Raw genomic sequence first — 20,644 nt, forward strand, 5'->3', positions numbered from 1 at the left:
TTGCCTTATTTTCTAACCTTGGTTCTAAAATTGATTTTACTTCTACTTTTCATCTTGAAAGTAATGGTCAAAGTGAAGCTACAAATAGTACCATTTTAGATTTGCTTAGATCTTATACTATGTCTAGACCAGGTACTTGCGATCAGCATCTACATTTACTCCAGTTTGCTTATAACAACACACCACACTCAACTACTGGAAAAGCTCCCTTTCAAATAGTGTATGGTACAAAATTACCAACATCGGTTTCTCCACTTTCACACAATGTTTTAGTGGGGCCGATGACTTTACTAGAGACCATACCCACATTCTTAGAGAAGTGCATGAGGCCATAGCTAAATCTCAAGAACAATATGTGAAACAAGCCAATAAGAAATGATAAAAAGTCACTTTCAACATAGCCTGTAATTACATTTGGCTTCACATAGAAAAGCCTAGACTCAAGAGTGTTGAGAAACAAACTCGCTCCTCGTTTTTATGGACCTTTTAAAATTCTATGTTGGAAGCTTCAAAGAACCCAAGCATAAAATAATTGCATAAAAACTCAACTTGAAAATCAAGCATAAGAGATTGCACGACACACTATTGGGTCCAATGTGCCCTCACCAAAAGTGAGCCCACGCTTCCTTTTGGTGTATTTCAATTATATTTAGAAAAAGCACTAGTGGGGCTCAAAATAGCTTCCCTTACAAATATGTCAACTTCAACAAAATTAGCTTGATTTGTTTGAGCTTTGAGCATGCAAGCTTTCTACTAAAAATAAAGTGAAACTATAACCTTACAATTGTATCACAATTGTGTCCAAAAATAATAAATCATAAGAGAGCATTCACATGCTCTAGAAAATGTAGACACCGTCCAAAATGAAATAAGTGGTGCACGTCGCTGAAATATCAAATAATGGTTGCCCAAACCATAATCGAGTCATAATAAATATTTTCGGACCTCACCAAACCATAATCGAGTCATAATAAATATTTTCGAACCTCACCAACTCGCCTCCGTTATCCTGTTCAATAATATGCACTTTACAACAACTACGTCGTGCTGCTGCTGCCAACTGCTGCTACTGGTACTACTACTACTATGAGTATGAGCATGATGATAATGATGACTATTGCTACTATTGTGATTATACTACTGCCATCACATTATTGCTACCAATGCTATTGCTACTACTACTACTATGAGTATGAGCATGATGATAATGATGACTATTGCTACTATTGTGATTATACTACTGCCATCACATTATTGCTACCAATGCTATTGCTACTGCCATCACATTATTGCTACCAATGCTATTGCTACTACTATATATGGGCAATAACTACTACTACAAATACGATTGTTATTGCTACCAATGCTAATGCTATTGCTACTACTACTATGAACTATGGTATCACTACCTTCACCAACATTATTGCTACTACTACTATGGGTAATATACTACTATGGGCAATATACTACTACTACAAATACGACTATTATTGCTACCAATGCTATTGCTACTACTACTACTACAAATACGACTGTTGCATTACACGTGGTGCGCCACATGCGCCATGTGTAAAGCCTACACTTGGGCATTACACGTGGCATGCCACATGTAATGCTCGAGCGCAAGAATTACACATGGCAAATGCCACATGTAATTTCCTATTCACACTTGGCTAACCAATAGTAGTAGTCGACACAATGAGCCTAGGCATCTAGTGTTCCAAGGCCTATATAGGGTGAAGAAGAGCTCATTGTTGATCATCTCCCCCAAAGATGGGGAAAGTCATAGATTAGGTAATAAGTTTCCTTTTTTGGGAAGGCCAAAGGCCATAGAATAATATACCTTCTTATACTTAGATATGAATATACTAAATACACAACTATTTCTCTCTCTTTATTCTCTATCTATGTTGATTATTCTAGCATCAAGAGTTCCTATGCAATGCTTAGGGCTGAAAGAAGACTACCCAAAGATTTTTCATATTATAGTGGTATGAGAGCTTTGCCTTTTTGTGAAGAGATTCAGCAAAGAGAAAGCAGAACAAAAAATTCACTTGCGTGGTTGGTTTTTATATGCAAGTAGCACTCCCATTCCGGTGTGACACTTGTCCCTTGAGGACATTTGGTTTATAGCCTCCAAGAGCAACCAAAAATGCCATGATCCAAGCAAAGTTCCAAGTCATTAATTGATTGAAATTAATTTCCTTCCATTATTAAATCATTTCATCACTAAGGATGAACTAAATTCTTACCACTTAAAGATAACTTGTATAGGTGATCTTTTTCTTAGCTTTATTTCAAGGGCCAATTTTTTTACATTTTATTTAATAATCCTAGCATGTATTGTTAGCTTTTGGCTAATTTAGATTAAAGATATTCACCATCTTGCTTAAGTAGAAAACAACAAAGTTAAACTACATTATGTAAAGCTTACTCAAGACAAAAGTGCACATCTTTAATGAAGAAGATCAATTATATATTAGACTATGTTAAAAACATTACATAAATGTAAAGGCCTAAAAAAGCTCTCTCTCAATGTATGTGTGTGTGTGTGTGTGTACAAATATATATTTATGTATAATATATATATCAAAAAAATTCTTTTAAAAAATAATAATATTTTAAGAAAAAATATTTAATTATATTAAAACAGTCAATTAAGAAATGGCCACATTATTTAAAGATCTTAATCACCATTCATTTAGTGTGTACTTTGTACCTATTGTGACATTCTTTTTTGTTGTTGTGTACTTCTTTTTACTCCTCCTTATAATGAGCTACACAATATCTTTCCCATCTTCTAAGAAGAATCTATGTTTAACCAATGGTCGAGTTCTCGTGAGTGCAAAGTTCTTACAATAACAAGTAGCCCCTATGTCATTCTCTGGATTGCAAGCAATAGTAAATATTAGGTGCCAAGTGTTGTGTGTCCCACTAGAGCCTACCTCTAATCATCAAGGGGAGGAGTTCTATATACTTGAAGACTCTCTTTCAAGCAGCAATAGTTTAATGCTTTATTAATCTCAAGCCCACAACCAATAGCCATCTTAGATAGCCCACCTAGAGGACTTCCAACTCAATCAAATGTGATAGATTTATGCAACCCCCTACAAGATAACAACAAAACCGATGCATCATCCTCATCCACAATTGCAAGAGGAGAGGGTAAGAGCATCTTGGAATACCTTTGGAGCATGAAAGGAAACCACATTAACAAAGATTTTGTTAAATGTCAAAGAGGCTCAAGGTCCTCGAGATTCCTAAGCAATATAATGGTGATATTGCATTTGAGTTCCCACCAATTATGGGATCACATGCAAGAATGGACTCCATGAAGCATAAGTATAATCCCCACTCATGGTCAAAGCCAAAAATCTCCAACATTGCCTTTCCTGGAGTGTGTCGGAGAAGCCATTACTTCGGTAGTTTGAAGTGTGTGAATGAGCTTTGCCCGGCGTGACTAAAGAACCATAGAGTCTCGAACACATCACATTTTACTTATCATAGAGTTCATCAAGCACTCTTGTAAGCAAGACATCCTCCAAATAGAGTATCTCTAGATCACCATCAAAGATCCTTACCCAGAGCACACAAGTGGGCAAATGCCATCCGTTTGTAATCAAGTTTGCAAGCCATAATATTGTTTGCTCTCCAATTCTTCCTGCTGCATTCTTTATGTAATTCAATGCTTTGTATCCTGCTTTCTATATTGTGTATCCTTACATAATAATATCTTTTATGAACACATCTAAATCACAATTGTAAACTAAATTTTTTTTATAAAGAAGTATAAAATATAACATATAAATAACAAGGAATTATTCATTTTGAAAATAGTTCAAAACTATCTTATAACAAATAACCTTAGACTAAAGCATCTAAAAAATTGCTAAAAATCTACTTCATATCCCCCTCTAGAATAAATCCAAAGGTATAGTATATGGATACAAATATTATATCAAATCTACTTACTATAACAACTTACTCTTAACCACTTAACTCACCATAAATGAATCTAAATAATTCAATGGTTCTTTAAAGCCTAGCTTACTAAACAACCATAAAACTTAACCTATAACTTCATGCACCTCCTTCACTCAAAATAGAATATTCTAATCCTTGCCAATCACATCATGCATCATCCATAATAATGCTTAAACATTCAATGCTGCCCATAAATGAACATTATAGAACCCATCAACCAATAATGGAGACAATGGGGAGGCCACACAATGCCTTAATAGTTTAATATATTCTTATAGGTTTCCCTCACATAAATAACACTTTTAGGCCACACAATGCTATCCTTAATAGTAAAATGTTTTCTTATAGGCTTCCCTCACATAAATAACACTTCTAACTTGTGTTCAAATTGTAACAAGAATAAAACATGCTTAATATGAGCTTTTCCCCTTTTGTGACTATATTTACATATGAGTTTTTCCCCTTTTGTGACTACATTTATATATGAGTTTTTCCCCTTTTATGACTACATTTATATATGAGCTTTTCCCCTTTTGTGACTATATTTATATATGAGCTTTTTACCCCTTTTATGGCTACATTTACATATGAAAAGAATGCATGGTGTACATACATTATGTTTAGAAACATGAACTGTTTTTGGCAAGACCACGTGTGAAGTGAAACTTTTGGTGGAGGGTTTTAAAGCTTACATGTCAAGGTAATACATGTTACAAAAGGGGGAAGTGTAAGACCTCAAGGTAATACATGGTACAAAAAGGGGGGAAGCATAAGAACTCAATAAGGCATAGTACAATTTCTAAAGGCTAGTTACAAAAGGCATGCCAAAAGTGGCTATAAGGACCCATGATACCTTTTAGAATGTGGTAGATTTGAAGGTATAAAGTGATGCAATATTACACTATGCACAATGGATCTAGAAACTCTCTCTCTCTCTCTCTCTCTCTCTCTCTCTCTCTCTCTCTCTCTCTCTCTCTAACAAGTTCTTGAGTTTAATTTCCATATGTCGCCATGTCATGATTTGCATGTTGTTTAGTGGTGTACCCCCATTTTGATGAGTTGTGAAAATTATGCATTGGAAGCTACAACTCTCATTACATGATCTATTATGGCGATCAATCATGATTTTTGTTTGTTTAGCTTGTTTCTTAGTTAGATTATATCATGCCACACCTATCATGCTTCCATGTTTAATAATGTCCTATAAGAGAGAAAGAGAGAGAGAGAGAGAGAGAGAGAGAGAGAGAGAGAGAGAAGAAGAAGAAGAAGAAGAAGAAGAAGAAGAAGAGGCTTTTAACATGGAAGGCATAAACTTAGCACTCCATGAATTTTAAAAGTAAAATTTAGAAAACTGGTTTGCTCTCATAATGAGGTAAGATATATTAGAAGGCAATCTTTTAAAAGATGTTTTATCTCCCTTTCTCATAGTTAATCTATGCATGCACACATGTCAGTTCATACCAATCACTATGTTGTTTCCTCATGCCATGAGCTAATACAAAATATTTGGCTACCCCTTTCACTTGATATGCTTAGAGAGAAGAAAATGTACGAGGTTTCTTTGATTCGTGGGTAAAAAGGGTAAAGTTGGTGTATAACCAATATAGCAAAGTGATATTGCATAGTGTACAACTTTTTTTAACTTAAGACTAGAAATTTGTGCAATTAGGAGAGGAAAGGAGGCATATATAATATGAGAGGGAAGCCATCACAATTATGTAGTTTACAAGCAATTTGACATTTTTTGGTAAGGGGTAGGAGTAAAGACTCTTTTTGGTAGTTTACAAGTGATTTGACATTTTTTGGTAAGGGGTAGGGGTAAAGACCCTTTTTAAAATTGTATCTTGGGCTTTAGCCATAGTTGTGTGCCCTTGCCTCTCAAAAGAGTGGTATAGGGTACAAATCAACCCTTGTGGAATTTATTTCACTTCCCTCTTGGCACAAAAAAAAGACTATTTTTTAAATTGGAAAAAACTAATGGGATTTCTAAGAGAAGATCTTACCCCTCTAAGATAAGTTCACACACTCACATGAACTAGTGAAACTTTTATCACACACACACACGCACGCACGCACGCACGCATGCATGCACATACACATGCACATGCACAACATCAAACTTTAACACGAGAGAGAGAGAGAGAGAGAGAGAGAGAGAGAGAGAGAGAGAGAGGACCAAGTGCACGTCCTCCAAAACAATGGCATCTTCAACACACAAAATAATTGAGTGGCTATTTCCACGCCCAAGTCAATCGGAGTTATGCCAAGATAATTGTATTTTGCTCGTATTTTGGCACATTCCCATGTCCATAAAACCGTGGTTTGAGTGCGGTTTTGAGACGGTAGGAAGTTACAAACAAGTATGGGTGCCTTAGACGTCTAGCTATTGCCCAACAAATTGTAGTTTTACCACCACATCTGGTCAAGAGGGGCTATTTATGGCACAAGTCTCACAATGTATGGACGCCCTTTTTTAACAAGTTGTTGGATCAACACCTATCATTCAAATGATGATAATTGTGATGTGTTGTTCGTGGGGAAGCGGGGTGAGCTATGTGGACTTTGGAGTACTACACCCAAGGTTGGGATAGTGGACTCCAACACAATACAAACCAATGGGTGGGAGAAGCCTCTAACACCATTGGATAGGATGGGCTCTATTACATGGAGGTTGGAAGTTGGAAGAACAACTTCTATGCTACCAATGACCACATTCAAGGCAACACTCAGACAAGAATGCAAGATGATGAAATGGAATCTTTGAATGGGACTGATTGAGGACCTAGAGATTGATAAAAAATATATATATATATATTTTCTGCAAGTATGTATGGACTTGGAAGATAAGGAGCGGCCAAGGAGATAACAAAAAAGATAAGGACTATAGAATTGTGTGCAGGCTGAGGTGTCACTAAGGTAAGGGTCTTGTGGGCGTGATAATGCCACGCGAGCAAACAGAGGGACAAAAATTCACGTAGCGTGAAAAGGCCTCTAAGTTTAGCCCGACCGCTAAATTTAATCTATCCTGGTCCTCCCCAAACTTAGCGGTCCTCAAAGCCTCTACAGTGTATATTATACAGTACTTTTCCTGTTTTAATTTTGGTTGGCCTTCTCTTAGCTCTGCGTGTAGCTGTCAGATATGGTGTCACAAAGCTTCCTAAGCTTTTACTCTTCGCTTCCTCGTCTTCTTCTAGTGGTCCTCTTCCTCAACCTCTACCTGTGTTTTCTTACTTGTCTTTCTTTCTTTCTTGTCTGTGAAACCTTATGGAGCCTGACTTCTGTCTTTCTTTCTTTCTTTCTTGTCTGTGAAAGCTTCTGAAGCCTGCATTCGATTCGAGAGAGAAGACGAAAAGCTTCAAGAACAGGCTCTTGAACAAGCCAGAGAGCATTGTGTTTCCTCTTTGATCGTGTATTCTCTCGCAGTGCATGTTGCGCTGCCTCACAGATGGTGACTCTCCATTCCAGAAAAAGAAGAAGAAGAAGAAGAATGCGCATTTAGCAGGTGAGCTTTGATCTTTGAGCAAACTTCAAACTCTAAGAGGATCAAAGAAACACCTTTATTGTGCGTGTAAAGCATCTTGACTGCTTTTCATGGCCATCCATGCATGGTTTGAAGCAGACGTTCTTGAAGAACCGGTCCAGAGCGTCTTGCCGGGTGGAGCTTTCCGCACTGCCAGCAGGGGAGTTTCTTAAGAGCTTTTGTTGCCAGAGCCAGGGTGCCTCCTTCTCTGCATATAGTGTGCACAACCGCTCAAAAGCAAGGCGCGAGAAAGATCAAAAGTAGGAGAAGGTAGAAAGCAAGAAGGTTGAGAGTAGGGGAGAAAGCTGAAAAAAAACAGAAAGCAAGGAGAGTGAAAGGAGAAATTCAAAAGAAAGGAAGAGTAAGCAGGAAAGATGATAACTTCACCTTCAAGTTCTCCACCATCCAAATGGAACGGTGATCCACAAGGTGGTGGTGGTGCAGGAGGCGGTCAGCTGCTTCAAGAGCTGGAGGCATTGAGCCAAGCTCTCTACCAAGCACAAAAAAGAGGCTTCCCTTCTCAGCAGAATTACCCTCCACACCTTCAACCACAACCACAACCTCAAGCAGCTCCCTCCCCCAGGAAGCATTCCTTCCTCTTCCGTAGAGAAACCCTACCAGGCAGACGCTTCTCCTCCTATGAGCCCAGCAAAGATGTCTCCTCGCATAAGGAGCCCACCCCTCTCCCCGGCCTGGCTGCCCGTGATCCTCCTCCATCTTTCTCTAACCTGCTGTCCCGTCATTCGGTGTCCACACCCCAAGCCCCTCCATCTCTTGAGCAGCAAAAGCCTGGTGTAGCCAATTCCCGCCCCCGTTTTTCATCCTCAGCCATCCCCTCCCAGAATTCTCCTGCCCGGAGTGAGGAGAAGTCTGACATCCGCGGCCGTATGGATCGCCGCCTTTCCCTCCAGCCTTGGCAGACCAAAAATCTGGACAAGTCTACTCCTGAAGAGCCTGAGTGGGCTGAGGAGCCCCCTGAGGTCAGCCACAAGCTTGACTCCTCGTCATCAGACAAGAAGAAAAGTGTTTGGAGCTGGAAGCCTTTCCGGGCACTGTCTCACATTGGTCGGCAGCGACTTCATTGTGTCTTTTCTGCTTATGTCCATGCAATTGAGGGGCTCCCCCCAGCAATGAATGGCCTTCGATTGTGTGTGCATGTGAGAAAGGAGGAAACCAAGGAAGGTGCTGTGCAAACCATGCCCAGCCGAGTTTTCCAAGGTATTGCAGAGTTCCAGGAGACATTATTCATGAAGTGCACTCTTTACGGCAACAAAGGGCCTTCAAATACCATGAAATTTATGGCCAAGGCCTTCATTGTGTCTGTGATTGCCCCAGATATTGATGAACTAGATTTTGGGAAACACCAATTGGATCTCAGCCGGCTGCTTGCTGATTCTATGGATGACAGGAAAGGTCAACTTGAGAAAGGAAGCAGCTGGGACACCACATTAGATCTGACAGGGAAGGCTAAGGGAGGGAAGCTTGTGATCACTTTCAACTATGATATTCTTGACAAGGATTCAGCCAGCTCTGGTAATGCTAGCTCAAGGTTCCGAGACTCTCCCCCACATCGATCAGCTTATCACACCTCATACAGTCTTCCAAACTCTGCCCATGGGACTCCTCGAACTGTCACTGCAAGAGCACATCTCAACCACTCTCCAAGTGTTTCAGAGCCAGGCAATGACTATGATGATATTCTTGCCATGGATCACCTCAACTTGGATGAGCCTCCTCCAATAGCAGGAGCTCCTGAAGTAAGAGGTGGAGAGACAATGGAGGTGCAAGGGTTCCCAGCCTTTCGTTCACAATTGGAGCGATCATCGGTGCCTTCCCAAGATGTGTTAAATGCATATCCCAATTTTGAACCAAAGTTGAAAACTTTCTCTCAGATTGATCAAGGTTTGGCACCTCCAACCCCATTACAATCTGTGGAAAAGGTAGATCTTCAAAGCACCTCTAGAAATGCCGATCCAATAAGTGAGGAAGAAGAAGGCACCTCTGAAGATGAGGAAGAATTTGTGGTGGTTGAGCAGGGGATGGAGATGAATGAATCAGCAGGAAATCCTCCAAATGATGAAATAGTGGAGAAAGAAATTGATGGTGATGAAAAGGAGGATCTAGACAATCTTACTCCACAAGTGGTCGAAGAAGTGGTTGAGGAATTTCAGGAGGAGAGTGTTCTTGAGGTTCAGGAGGATTATGATGGGCAATTATTGAAAGAAGTGCTTGATGATGAACTACATTCTACAAGTGCAGCTGAAGTAGTAGAATCTGATGTGCCTGAATATGAGGTCCATGAGGATGATACTGAGAAAATTGATACCGTGGATGAAGGTGTGGATGAAGGCAAGAAGAAAGACACTGTTACATACCAGATGGTCATGCAAACTCTAGATTCACTTCTGCAAGGAACCAGTGCAAAGGAACAGCCAGAGGAGGCGACTTTGGAAAAAAAGGTGGAACTAGAGCCAATGGGAGGTGATAATCTCAGCGATGAAGAGGATGCAGCTGACAAGAAAGTCATAGATGAGGTCCATGAGGAAGAACCATGCTTATCTGAATTTGAGGTCCATGAGGAAGAAACGAAGACTCCAGGCACGGAGTTGAATGCTGATGTCTATGACATGATAAAGGAAGTTGAAGAAGAGAGTGGAGCCAATGAGAATATAGACAGTGAGGTTGACCTTGTCGCTGGAGAGTTTCTCGACATGTTGGATTTGGGACTAAACCCTTTGAGTAGGAATTCTGACAGTGAACCAGATTCACCACGTGCCCGGTTGTTGAAGCAGTTTGAGCAAGATGCTCTTATGCAAGGAGGCTTTGGATTGGATTTAGAAGTGCCAGAGTTTTTGTTGGATGAAGCTTCCGGTGATGCAGATATCGGAGTTGCAACTAGTCTTATTCATGATTCATCTTCTAAAGAAGTTAGTTCCTTTCACACACTGGAGGAGCCTGCTAACTGGGACAATGAGGATGACGAGGACCTCACTTCTATCATGGAAGCAGCAAAATCTGAACTTCAGCGGGCTACACAAAGCATGCGGAGCAAGACGCGAGCAAAGATGCTAGAAGATGCAGAAACAGAAGCTCTGATGCAGGAATGGGGCTTAAATGAAAAGGCATTTGCAAGCTCACCTCCGAAGCCCACATTCAGACAGCAGGAGCCCCCACCACTGGGGAAAGGTTTAGGTGTTGCTGTCCCTTTGAAAGATGGAGGCTCTTTGAGGTCTATGAATCCCTCGCATTTTCAAGCAAATAAAAGCAGTGGAAAATTAGTGATGCAGGTATCCAAGCCACTGGTGGTACCTGCGGAAATGGGTTCAGGAACTGTAGATATTCTTCGCAATATGGCTTCCATGGGATTAGAGAACATGGCCCTTCAAGCTATGACAGCTATGCCTTTGGAAGATATCACAGGCCGCCCGGTGGAGCAGGTTGCTATGGAGGGAATGACAGCTGCAAATTATGGGTATGGACAAATTGTTTGCCATGGCTTGCAATTGTATCTTTTTGATGATGCTTGCCGCTCTGTATCCCCTCGTCGTTTTTAAGTCCTTTCCTCATCTAACCTCACCCAAGGTTGGATGTAAAGCGTGGAGCTTTATAAGGTTGTATGTAGACAGTGAGATCTGATGGTGGGCTTCTCTGTAGCTGAATTTTCTACTACCCAAGGTTAAATTACAAATGGGAAGAGAGTGCAGTGCCTCTTTTTTCAAGTGAGAATTATTTTGTATGGTCATGCAAAGCCTTTTCTATCCGTAAAGAGACCCCGCATCCTTAGGGATCCATCTCTTGGCCAACTATACTTATCTGAAGTTATGTTTCGAGCACCTTCTTCGGATACTTGCAGGACTTTTTGTCATTTGAACTGCCTTGGGTGTGACATTCAATCGTATTACGCTCTATGTGACCATTTCCCCCCTCTATTAATAGGGCTCATATTCCTGGCATAGGCCATAGTCATGTCCACATGCAGATGACCCATATGGACTATCTCTTCACCTGAAGTCTACTGATCAGTGGAAGTCATGATAGTTTCAGCATAACTTGTGTCCCCTATATTTGGCTGCTGTTAAGATGGCCTTGCGTAAAATATGTGATTTAAGCATGTCTTATCCTGCTTGACCCATAGCTGCAACCCATGTGTGCCATCTGTAAGTCTCTGCCTTTCTGTTGTAAGATTGGTGATACCGAAACCCTTCAAATCCATAAAGTTAAGAAAGCCAAATTATATAAAGGTAAATCTTTTTCTAATCTTTTTTTTTTCTTAGTTTACAAATGCTATAATTTTCTGGGATGGCAGGCATCGAGCATTAGAAGGGCCTTTGGGCAGTAAGAAAGAACTTAGTTGGAATGATCGGAAGCCACAGCATTCTTCTCAAAATATCGTTGATGATTTTGTCTCCCTGGAGGACCTGGCTCCTATGGCAATGCAACAGATTGAAGCTTTAGCAATGGACGGTTTGAAAATTCAATCAGATTTAGTAGAAGATGAGGCTCCTTATGCTTTGAATGCTTTTTCACTAGAAGGTCAACCTGGTGGAAAGGATATGTCAGCTGGCAATGCAACCCTCAAAGGTGTTACAGGCGTGCATTTGTTGAAAGGAGCAAAAGCTTCAGCTGAAAGTTCTGGTGATGGTGGTGGTGGGAATGGGCTGATGGACATGGCTATTAGCTTAGATGAATGGATGCTTCTGGATGCGGGGTTATATGATGAAGCTGAAACTAGGAAGGACACAATGGCAATAATGGCTGCTCATCATGCAGTCCACCAAGACATTGTCCTTCATGGGGGTGGTGATGATGAGAAGAGAAAGAAAAGGCAGAACTCAAGGAATATAGGAGGACGATGGGGTTGTATGGGAAATACACTTACAATAGCTATGCTGGTGCAGCTCCGTGATCCCTTGAAGAATAATGAGGTGGTCGGTGCACCTATGATGGCATTTGTTCAGGCAGAACGCATGGTCAAACCTCCCAAACTGAAGGTGGGAAGGAATGTCTCTATGAAGGGAAATAGTGAGGATGAAGAAGCCGAGAGCAGCCCACAGGAACCTCAATTCAAGATCACTGGTGTACACATGGCTGGTCTGAAAGCATCTCAGGAGGAAAAGAGGACAGGCTGGGGAAACCAGAAGCAGCAACAAACGGGTTCCCGGTGGCTTATCGCCAATGGGATGTCGAAGAACACTAAAAGTCATCATCCATTGCTCACGTCCAAGTCTACCACAGCACCGACCTCCTCTGGAAAAGTTAAGGTAAACAAGGGTGAATCTCTCTGGAGCATATCTGCCCGGGTGCATGGCAGCGGGAGCAAATGGAAAGAGATGCTGAAGCTAAATCCTCATATTAGGAATCCTGATGTTATTTATGAAAATCAGACTCTACGAACAAAGTAAGTGGCAGGAAAGAGATGAGGTTAAGAATTAGATTGTTTGTATTTCAGAGTAAGAATTCATCCGTATTGCAAGATTGGAGATTCCAATGTATGCTTCAGATTTAACATTCTCAAGAGTGAAGTTGTAACATTGAATGAATGTGGAAGCCTACTGGCTTACCTGCTTGTACATAAAAAGCTAGTGAATTTCCCCAAGTATCTTTTTGGAAGTGCGTTTGAGAAGTAATCCACAGATGACTACATTGTCTTGTGGATTAAGTGTGTTTATTTTAAGTAATCGTGAAAAACAAATCTAAATTGTGTTCTGCTACTGCTGGAGGTGACAATGCTGAGTGCCATGGTGAAGGCAGGTTTTTTCATTGAGGAGCATTTACTCAATCATTTATTATCGGGGCGCCACATCAAGTGACCTGCAATCACTGACCAATTGATGGTATCTTTATGATATCCGGCTACATCATTATCTGGTGCCACATCAAGTGACCTGCAATCACCGACCATTTGATGGCATCTTTATGATATCCGACTACATCAAGAGTCATTGAGCAGGGTAGAGGAATTCTGTGAATGCATTATGTCATGCAGCATGTGGATGAAGTTGAACCAGAAAGAGCGGAGAGAGCCGAGATGATTTGAGTTGCCGTGCCCTCTATGGTATATCGTGTGAGTTGGGAGCCACGGACGTGTCTCTTTGTCAGTTATACCATTGTGGTAGTCGATTAGGAGTGCGGTGCCTTGCTGGTTCTATCCTCCTCGTATTGGAGGGCGGGGCCAGTCTTCATCGCCCAGGCAGCTGCATCCCATGAAGAAATGAAATGGAAGCTCTTGCGGTCATGTGTGAAGAGGGGAAATTTCCTCTTCCAAGCCTGCTGTGCTGCAAAGCAATCCCACAAACAAGCGAAGCTACTCTGCATCGTTGCTTTCTAGGTAGGCGACCCATCCTCAAGGGCAGGCATTAACATATCCCAGAGCTGTAGGGGCCTTTTGGAGGGTGGGCGGAAGCCTAAGCTAGAGCAGCTACACAGCTCAACTATTTCATGGCGTGGGTGAAATGAGGAAATAAGGACGTCGACAGAGCCTCACCTTACCACAGGGGCTGTTTCGCAAAGAGCCTCAACCCCTATGGTTCGGTAGTTCCCTCATCAGGGAAGAAATTTTCTTAGCTATTAGGCATATACCATTGGGCTCCAAGGTTATACCTCATCTAGTTACTAATCTTTGTTATTTAATCTACTAGTGAGAGCTGCTTCAAGAATCCTGTAGCACAATCTAACTAGGTTTTGTTGGTTTAATTTAAGCTTCTTTGCACGTTGTCATGGCACTTATGATTTTTATAACATCTGAGGTAGAATTAGGGCCTTCAAAAATGCACCTCCTGAGAACATACCACTATGAAAATACCGAATCATCACCATAGCGAGATCCACGGTGTGGGGTCACCCATAGAAGAAGGATCCATTTGACAAAACCACAAAAAGAGACATATAAGAACAACATATGAGAACAATCCAAAGCCTAACTTTAATGCTTGACCCTTATACATGACAGAATGCCATGCCCGTTCTTTCAACTTCTCTGATGTTGTAGGTTATGATTGCCCTCTTGGCTCACTAAAACCATATACAACGTTACACTTATTGCATTACAGAAACCAAATAGATGTAAGCTTTCAAACAACAACATAGCAACATACAAATTCTAACGACATGATGAAAGAGCAACCAAGTAAGATATATACATGGTTCATATAGAGATCATACTAAGAAACATACATACTATACGCCTAGATGGTATTATAGAAACTAGAGAGATAGGACAGAGATTAGACGAGAAATCAAGTAAGATACATACATGGTATAAATAGAGAGATCAAACTAAGTACATAGCAATGTCGATGGTACGTACATACATGGTACATATAGAGAAATCAAACTAAGTATATAGAGAAATCAATCTTCTTCTCATGACATCCTCAAGTCTCCTTCCAAATAAAAGCCAATGGCATTGGTAAGAGAGTAAGCTGTGTGAAAATATACCCAAAATCTAGTATTTTATCCAGCTCAAAAAGGGATTAATTATGTTTTCTTTTGTCTTGCTACTGGTCGACAGTCATCCCTAAACCGACCAGTATCCCAACACCATATATATACAAAAGCTTCATAATTCAGCCAAACAAAAACAACATAATTGATATAAATTTGTTGCTGCTACCGGTGCTTCATCGTCATCAGGTTGATTGTCACCTTTACCTTCCGTACACAGCTGGTCGGCCTCCTTCTCTAGATTTGCAGCGCAGCACCCTGTACCTGGAGCCACTGACGGCTTCCTTCTCTGGATCAGCAACACCCGTTCTTCTTCTCAGGAGCAGTGCTACACACCTACCTCTGCAGCATATCTTGGGACAACAGCGCACTCTCTGCTCATTATCATCATCGGCTCAGCAACCCTCTCTTCCCATTCGACATTGACCACCTCATGGAGTGCCTTTGCTTCGCATCGATGTGAACCTTCATCATTGACCGTGCTTCAGCTCCGACCTCGTCTTTGCTTCTTCGCCAGAGTCATCTCACATTAAAGGGCCTCTTGTACTGGATTTTATTCACACCATCTTACATACACTCATTCACTCATTTCATGCTGTTTTGATTTTCTCTAATATCTCATACATCTGGTCCCTTCGTCCTTTTGCCCTCACATGGTATCAGAGCTATTGTGAGCAAAGGGATTGAAGACCTCGAGAGCACACATCATGGATCTTCTACCCATGATTCCAGAGGACCAGCCTTTGTCTCTAGATATTGATTCTCCTTACTCAGATCTGGACCACACAGAGGACAAGATTTCTCTCATTGGAGAGCCCTGTTCGAGGTCTTTCATTGGGAGACGACCATCCTATCTACACCGACTCACCCTCTACACCTCTGGCATCTTGATCTTCCTCTTCAAGTTTATCAAACTTAGCTTCTAGAGGAGGATACATGCCTACAGCTAGTGTGCTAGTACTGGACCCCAATATCTAGCTTTATCTAGAGAGTCCTGCTGCGTAGTTTAGCCGATAGCCTGGACTTTGGTATGGTTCTTTCTCTTAGGGAGGACATGTATCACCATGGTCGTCTGGAGATCCATGGTTCTTTCTCTTAGGGAGGACATGTATCACCATGGTCGTCTGGAGATCCACTATCATCAACTTAGCCAGAGACCGCGTCAAGTTTGTATGTACCTTTGAGTGCTTATGTGCCTAACACTTCCTGGGTGTCTTCTTTTGCAGCACAGGTTCATCATTTGGTACCATCAACTACCCTTGATCCCTGGAGTAATGTGAACCCGAATAGAGGAGGGTCTAGGAGCAGAGTTCGCTCCTAGATTATTTGTGTTCAAGGAGGTAACACTGCTTTCTCTTCTAGTTCACCTTCTATCCCTGTTTTGGAATATTGCACAAGCACAAAACCCTCCCACCCAACCCATGTTTCTTCCTACTAGTGTTGGCATGCAGCCATTACCGACTCCGCCACCACAAGGACCTATGCGTATGGGTTTTACCCGACATAGGGATCTAACAGCACTATGCCTACTAGCACTGCGTCGCCATCCAGCATTCCAGGGTATCAAGTAGTTTACCAACCCATCTCAGGTATTACCTCAGTTCCATCTTATGTGCCCACTCAAGGATTTGTGCCTCGGCTAGGTGTTCCACCTGTGCGCCGAGTCCCTCACCTTATATCCCATCTTATGGAGTACCCTCGCCAGGTCCTACACAGTGGATTTTTTGGAGTTCCGCCTAACCCTCTACACTCCGGATATGGGTATCGGCCATCCTGGACCCCCCACCTTCTTCCTTTCACGTCTCTATGTCCATAAATGCTTTCACAGATAAGACTCGTTTCAACGGGTCTAATTACACCACCTGGGCTAACCTTATGAAACATGTTTTCACTTCCCAAGGCTCTTGGAACTTGGTGAAGGGATTTGAACTGAAACCCCACCCCTCACTAGCACCTCCTGAAGTCACCCGTCACCCGTTATTGGGAAGCTAGGAATGCCCCTGCCAGGTAGTAGATAAGCTCCACCTCTCCATCCATAATAAGCTCATCAATATAATAATACTTTTTATAAATTTGCTTTGAGATTTACTTTATGTATCCCAGATGACCCAACTTGATCGTGGAGTTTACTTCATCAAGCAAGTCTACCGGTCTCGTTGTTGCCCGAGGTCAAGCACAAAAAGATGGCTTATACTAGATGTCTAACTTTTTATCTAAGCCATGTTCCAAGGGTTCTTAGTTTCATCGGGTTCGTACCTATGTGACCAGAGCTCCTTCGGACACTGAATGACTATGGCACTATTGCTATGGTCACCTACCCTATGAAAACTCTATGAGTTGTCTAGAGACCAGTTGGTTGAAGGCATACATAGCCTCAAATTGACAAAGAATGTTTGCCAGCCATGTCAAATGAGTAACAGGATTGTTCACCATTTCCACATCATGCTACTCATGGTATCCTCAAGTTGATTCACTTCGACTTAAGTGGGCAATCCCCAACCCCCTCCTTGAATGGGTCTCTCTACTACATGCTGATTGTAGATGATTATTTGAGGTACATGTGGGTGTATTTCCTAAGCTTAAATTAGATATCTTCCAATACTTTTCCACGTGGGTTTGGTTAGTGACTAACCAAATGGGTGTCTCAGTTGGGATTGCTCGCAGTCAGTGACAATGGTGGTGAGTTTATCTCTCCCATCAATTTACCGAGCTCTTTTTGCAAGAATAGGGCATTCAATGCCAACTCACCTCCACCAACTCCCCCTCACAAAACAGAGTGGTTGAGTGCAAGAACCGAAATGTGATGGATATGGCATGCTCCATGCTCTTTGCAGCCGAGCTGCCTAAACGCCTTTTGAGAAAATCGGTCAACTCTGCGGTGTACCTTCTGAACCGTTGCCCCACAGTCGTTCCTCACAGGACCTCGTTTGAGGCATTTTATGTGGTGAAAACCCCACTATTTCCCATCTTCGTGTCTTTGGGTGTCATGCATACACACACACACTCTAAATGACATGAGGGGTAAGCTTGAGCCAAGGAGTGAGTTGCTCATTTTTGTGGGCTACTCTTTTGAATCAAAGGCTTACAAAGTTTTTGATCCAAGATCGAACAAAGTCTTCGTTCGTACTTTGAATCCACTAACTCCTCTTCCCTCGTCGGGAGATGGAGGCCCTGTAGGCTTGTATCCTGCGCAGTTAAGTAAGAGCTCATCGCCTCAGCAAAGAAAAGGAAGAGCGTGGGCGCTAGAGGGCAGCCCTGTCGGACCGAATGAGAAAGGGAGAAGCGTTCCCCACGCTCCCCAGCCAACAAGACCTGGCTATGAGAGGATCTATAAAGTGTAGCCACACCCCTGATCCAAGCCTCAGGGAAACCCATCCGAAGCATAGTGGCCTCGAGAAAAGCCCAATCCACACGATCATAGGCTTTCTCAAAATCAAGCAATAGCACTGCCAAGGGCTCTTCCCTCATATGAGCAAGTGAAACAGCCTCCCAAAAAGTAAAGATATTGTCAAGGATGCTACGGCCCTTGACAAAACCAGTCTGGGTAGGGTGGATGAGGCTGTCTAGCATAGGCTGCAATCTCAAACTCAAGGCCTTAGCAATAATTTTGTAGGCAGAGTTCAAGATCGTGATCGGCCGCCACTGTCTAATCTCCTCGACGTTTCCTCCCTCCTTGGGAATAAGGCAAATCAACCCCTCAGATAGGGCCTCAGGCATCATACCACTGTCCATCATCTCTTGGAAGGCAAGCCTCAGCCCCTCCTTCAAAAGATCCCAATATCGCAAGAAAAAAGAGGGAAGAAGACCATCCTCTCCTGGACAACTGTCTCGTGCCAAAGAGCACAAAGCCTCATGTAACTCCCTGCATGAAAAAGGGGCCAATAGCTGCAAGCGCATATTATCATCAGTTCACTGTCCTGCGAACATATCTCAAAACCTGCTCTCAGCTCTCCATGCAAGTCGGCGAAGGAGCCTCCTTTGTCAATAACTCACGGTAGAACTGCGTAGCAATCTCTCGCATCTCTTCAAGCTCCGTGGCCATAGTACCATCAGCCCTATGGAGCCGTCGCACTCCTGCTCTAGAGTGTCGAGGTCCAGTAATCGAAAAGAACTCCCAGTCACGTGGTCCCCTACCTGTGTCCACTGAGCCGTCTGTCTACGAAATAGAAAATCATGCCTGCGCTCCTCTGTCTCGCGAAGCTCCTGCTGTGCCTAAGCCAGCTGTGTCCCCGCCCACTCACTATCAGGATGATGCTCAATCAATCTCTGAAGGGAGGCAACGCTCCTATGTAGCCGGCGCTCAGCTTCTCTAGTGTGCGCCAATCTCCGGCTCGTCTCCTCTCTGAGAAGGGCACTAATCTGCTCAAGGCCCATCGACACTGAGTGTGCCCGAGATTCCGACTCCGACTCCGACTGAGTCCGAATCCAAATCTGCTCAATCCGCTCAGCCAAGTTCTCATCAAGCTGTACATTCTCTGGGATACACATCGACTGGAAGAATCTCCTATCCCCCTCAGAGAGAACCAACAAAACTGGCGCATGATTTGACATACAAGTACCAGCAAGAATCCCCACAGAGCCTCCTCTGTCCACAAGTAGATCACTAGCATACATCCTGTCAATCCGAGAGAGGTTCGTGCTGCCAATCCGCCGATCTGAACGAGAAAAGAGGAGACTACCTCGCTCCTGTGCAAAGCCTCAGAATTCAACAACCCTCAATGTCATACATAATCTCTCCCATGCTGTAAGCTCTGTGCCATGAACAGTGGTCTGGCTACCACCACATCTGTCCTCGGGTGCTTCAATCACGTTGAAGTCACCCCCAATACACCACTCATCAGCTCGAGGCAAAGCAACATCAATCTGTGTCCAAAACTTTGCACGAGCACTCTCATGATTCGGGGCATACAGGTTCCGGAGACCAAGCCTGATCTCTCCCCACTGAAAAATCATCCACTGTGCTCTGCCAGGAATAATAATGCCTCTGTCAATGATGGCAGCCTGCCAAGTATCCGCAATAGACATACATACTCCCCCCTGAATACCAGAGGGTCCAAAGGATGCTGACCAAAACACCTTAGAGTGTCTATGCATAAGTTGACCACAACGCCGAATGCAGCTCTCTGACAAATGATGCTCCTACAACATAAGAACATCCACTAGACCACTAGTCAAGCAGCGCATCATCTCCTGGCGTAAACGCCCACGGTAGCGCATAAAATTGGAGCCTCCAAGCCCCTGTACATTCCATGAGATGATCCTCATGGAGACTGCGAGAACCAGGAGGCGGCCGCCGCAGCCGCTAGCCGAGCAATCTTGGAGATAGGTTTGGACAGAGAGAAATCCGAGTCCAAACGTCCCCTAAATCCTGAAAAGTGGCCTCTCAAGGCCTGTCTCAAGCAACTCCAGGTCTCAGTGGCCAACTCTATGGCAAGATCATGTGGAACCTCATCCTCATGTACATATACATATACATAGCCTGGAGTCCACAATCAAATACATCCTCATGTACATATACATAGCCTGGAGTCCACAATCAAATACATCCTCATCCTCATGTACATATACATAGCCTGGAGTCCACAATCAAATACATGACAATATGTCGCTCAGTGGCCTCTGGTGAGCCTGGCACCACCATAAACTTAACCAAATCCCAGAAGTAAGCAAGCAATTCCGTGCACTCCAACTCTCCAA

The 20,644-nt window shown here is 42.7% G+C and overlaps 1 protein-coding gene across 2 annotated transcripts; it reads left to right on the plus strand.

The window, feature by feature from the left end:
• Positions 1 to 7,081: 7,081 nt before the first annotated feature.
• On the plus strand, positions 7,082 to 13,100 carry LOC147636228 (protein PLASTID MOVEMENT IMPAIRED 1-RELATED 1-like). 2 transcript variants are annotated; one of them, XM_086801659.1, is made up of 4 exons: positions 7,082 to 7,180; positions 7,297 to 7,486; positions 7,604 to 10,976; positions 11,811 to 13,100. In XM_086801659.1, exons 3-4 carry the CDS (start codon positions 7,879 to 7,881, stop codon positions 12,904 to 12,906), a joined length of 4,194 nt encoding a protein of 1,397 aa, XP_086657785.1. In that variant the 5' UTR covers positions 7,082 to 7,180; positions 7,297 to 7,486; positions 7,604 to 7,878; the 3' UTR covers positions 12,907 to 13,100. The 2 variants fall into 2 exon arrangements, with proteins under 2 accessions (XP_086657785.1, XP_086657786.1); XM_086801660.1 differs by having other exon boundaries at positions 7,111 to 10,976.
• The last annotated feature ends 7,544 nt before the right edge of the window (positions 13,101 to 20,644 follow it).

This window comes from Cibotium barometz, chromosome 8 (genome assembly GCF_041138505.1).
Source record: "Cibotium barometz isolate CiBa-2024 chromosome 8, ASM4113850v1, whole genome shotgun sequence".
Taxonomy (NCBI): Eukaryota; Viridiplantae; Streptophyta; class Polypodiopsida; order Cyatheales; family Cibotiaceae; genus Cibotium; species Cibotium barometz.

Bases quoted from the DNA above. Each gene is read 5' to 3' on its own strand.
- LOC147636228 (XM_086801659.1), top strand. From the start codon at position 7,879: ATGATAACTTCACCTTCAAGTTCTCCACCATCCAAATGGAACGGTGAT. The intron at 10,977-11,810 runs GTATGGACAAAT...CTGGGATGGCAG, and splicing joins ATGACAGCTGCAAATTATGG to GCATCGAGCATTAGAAGGGC.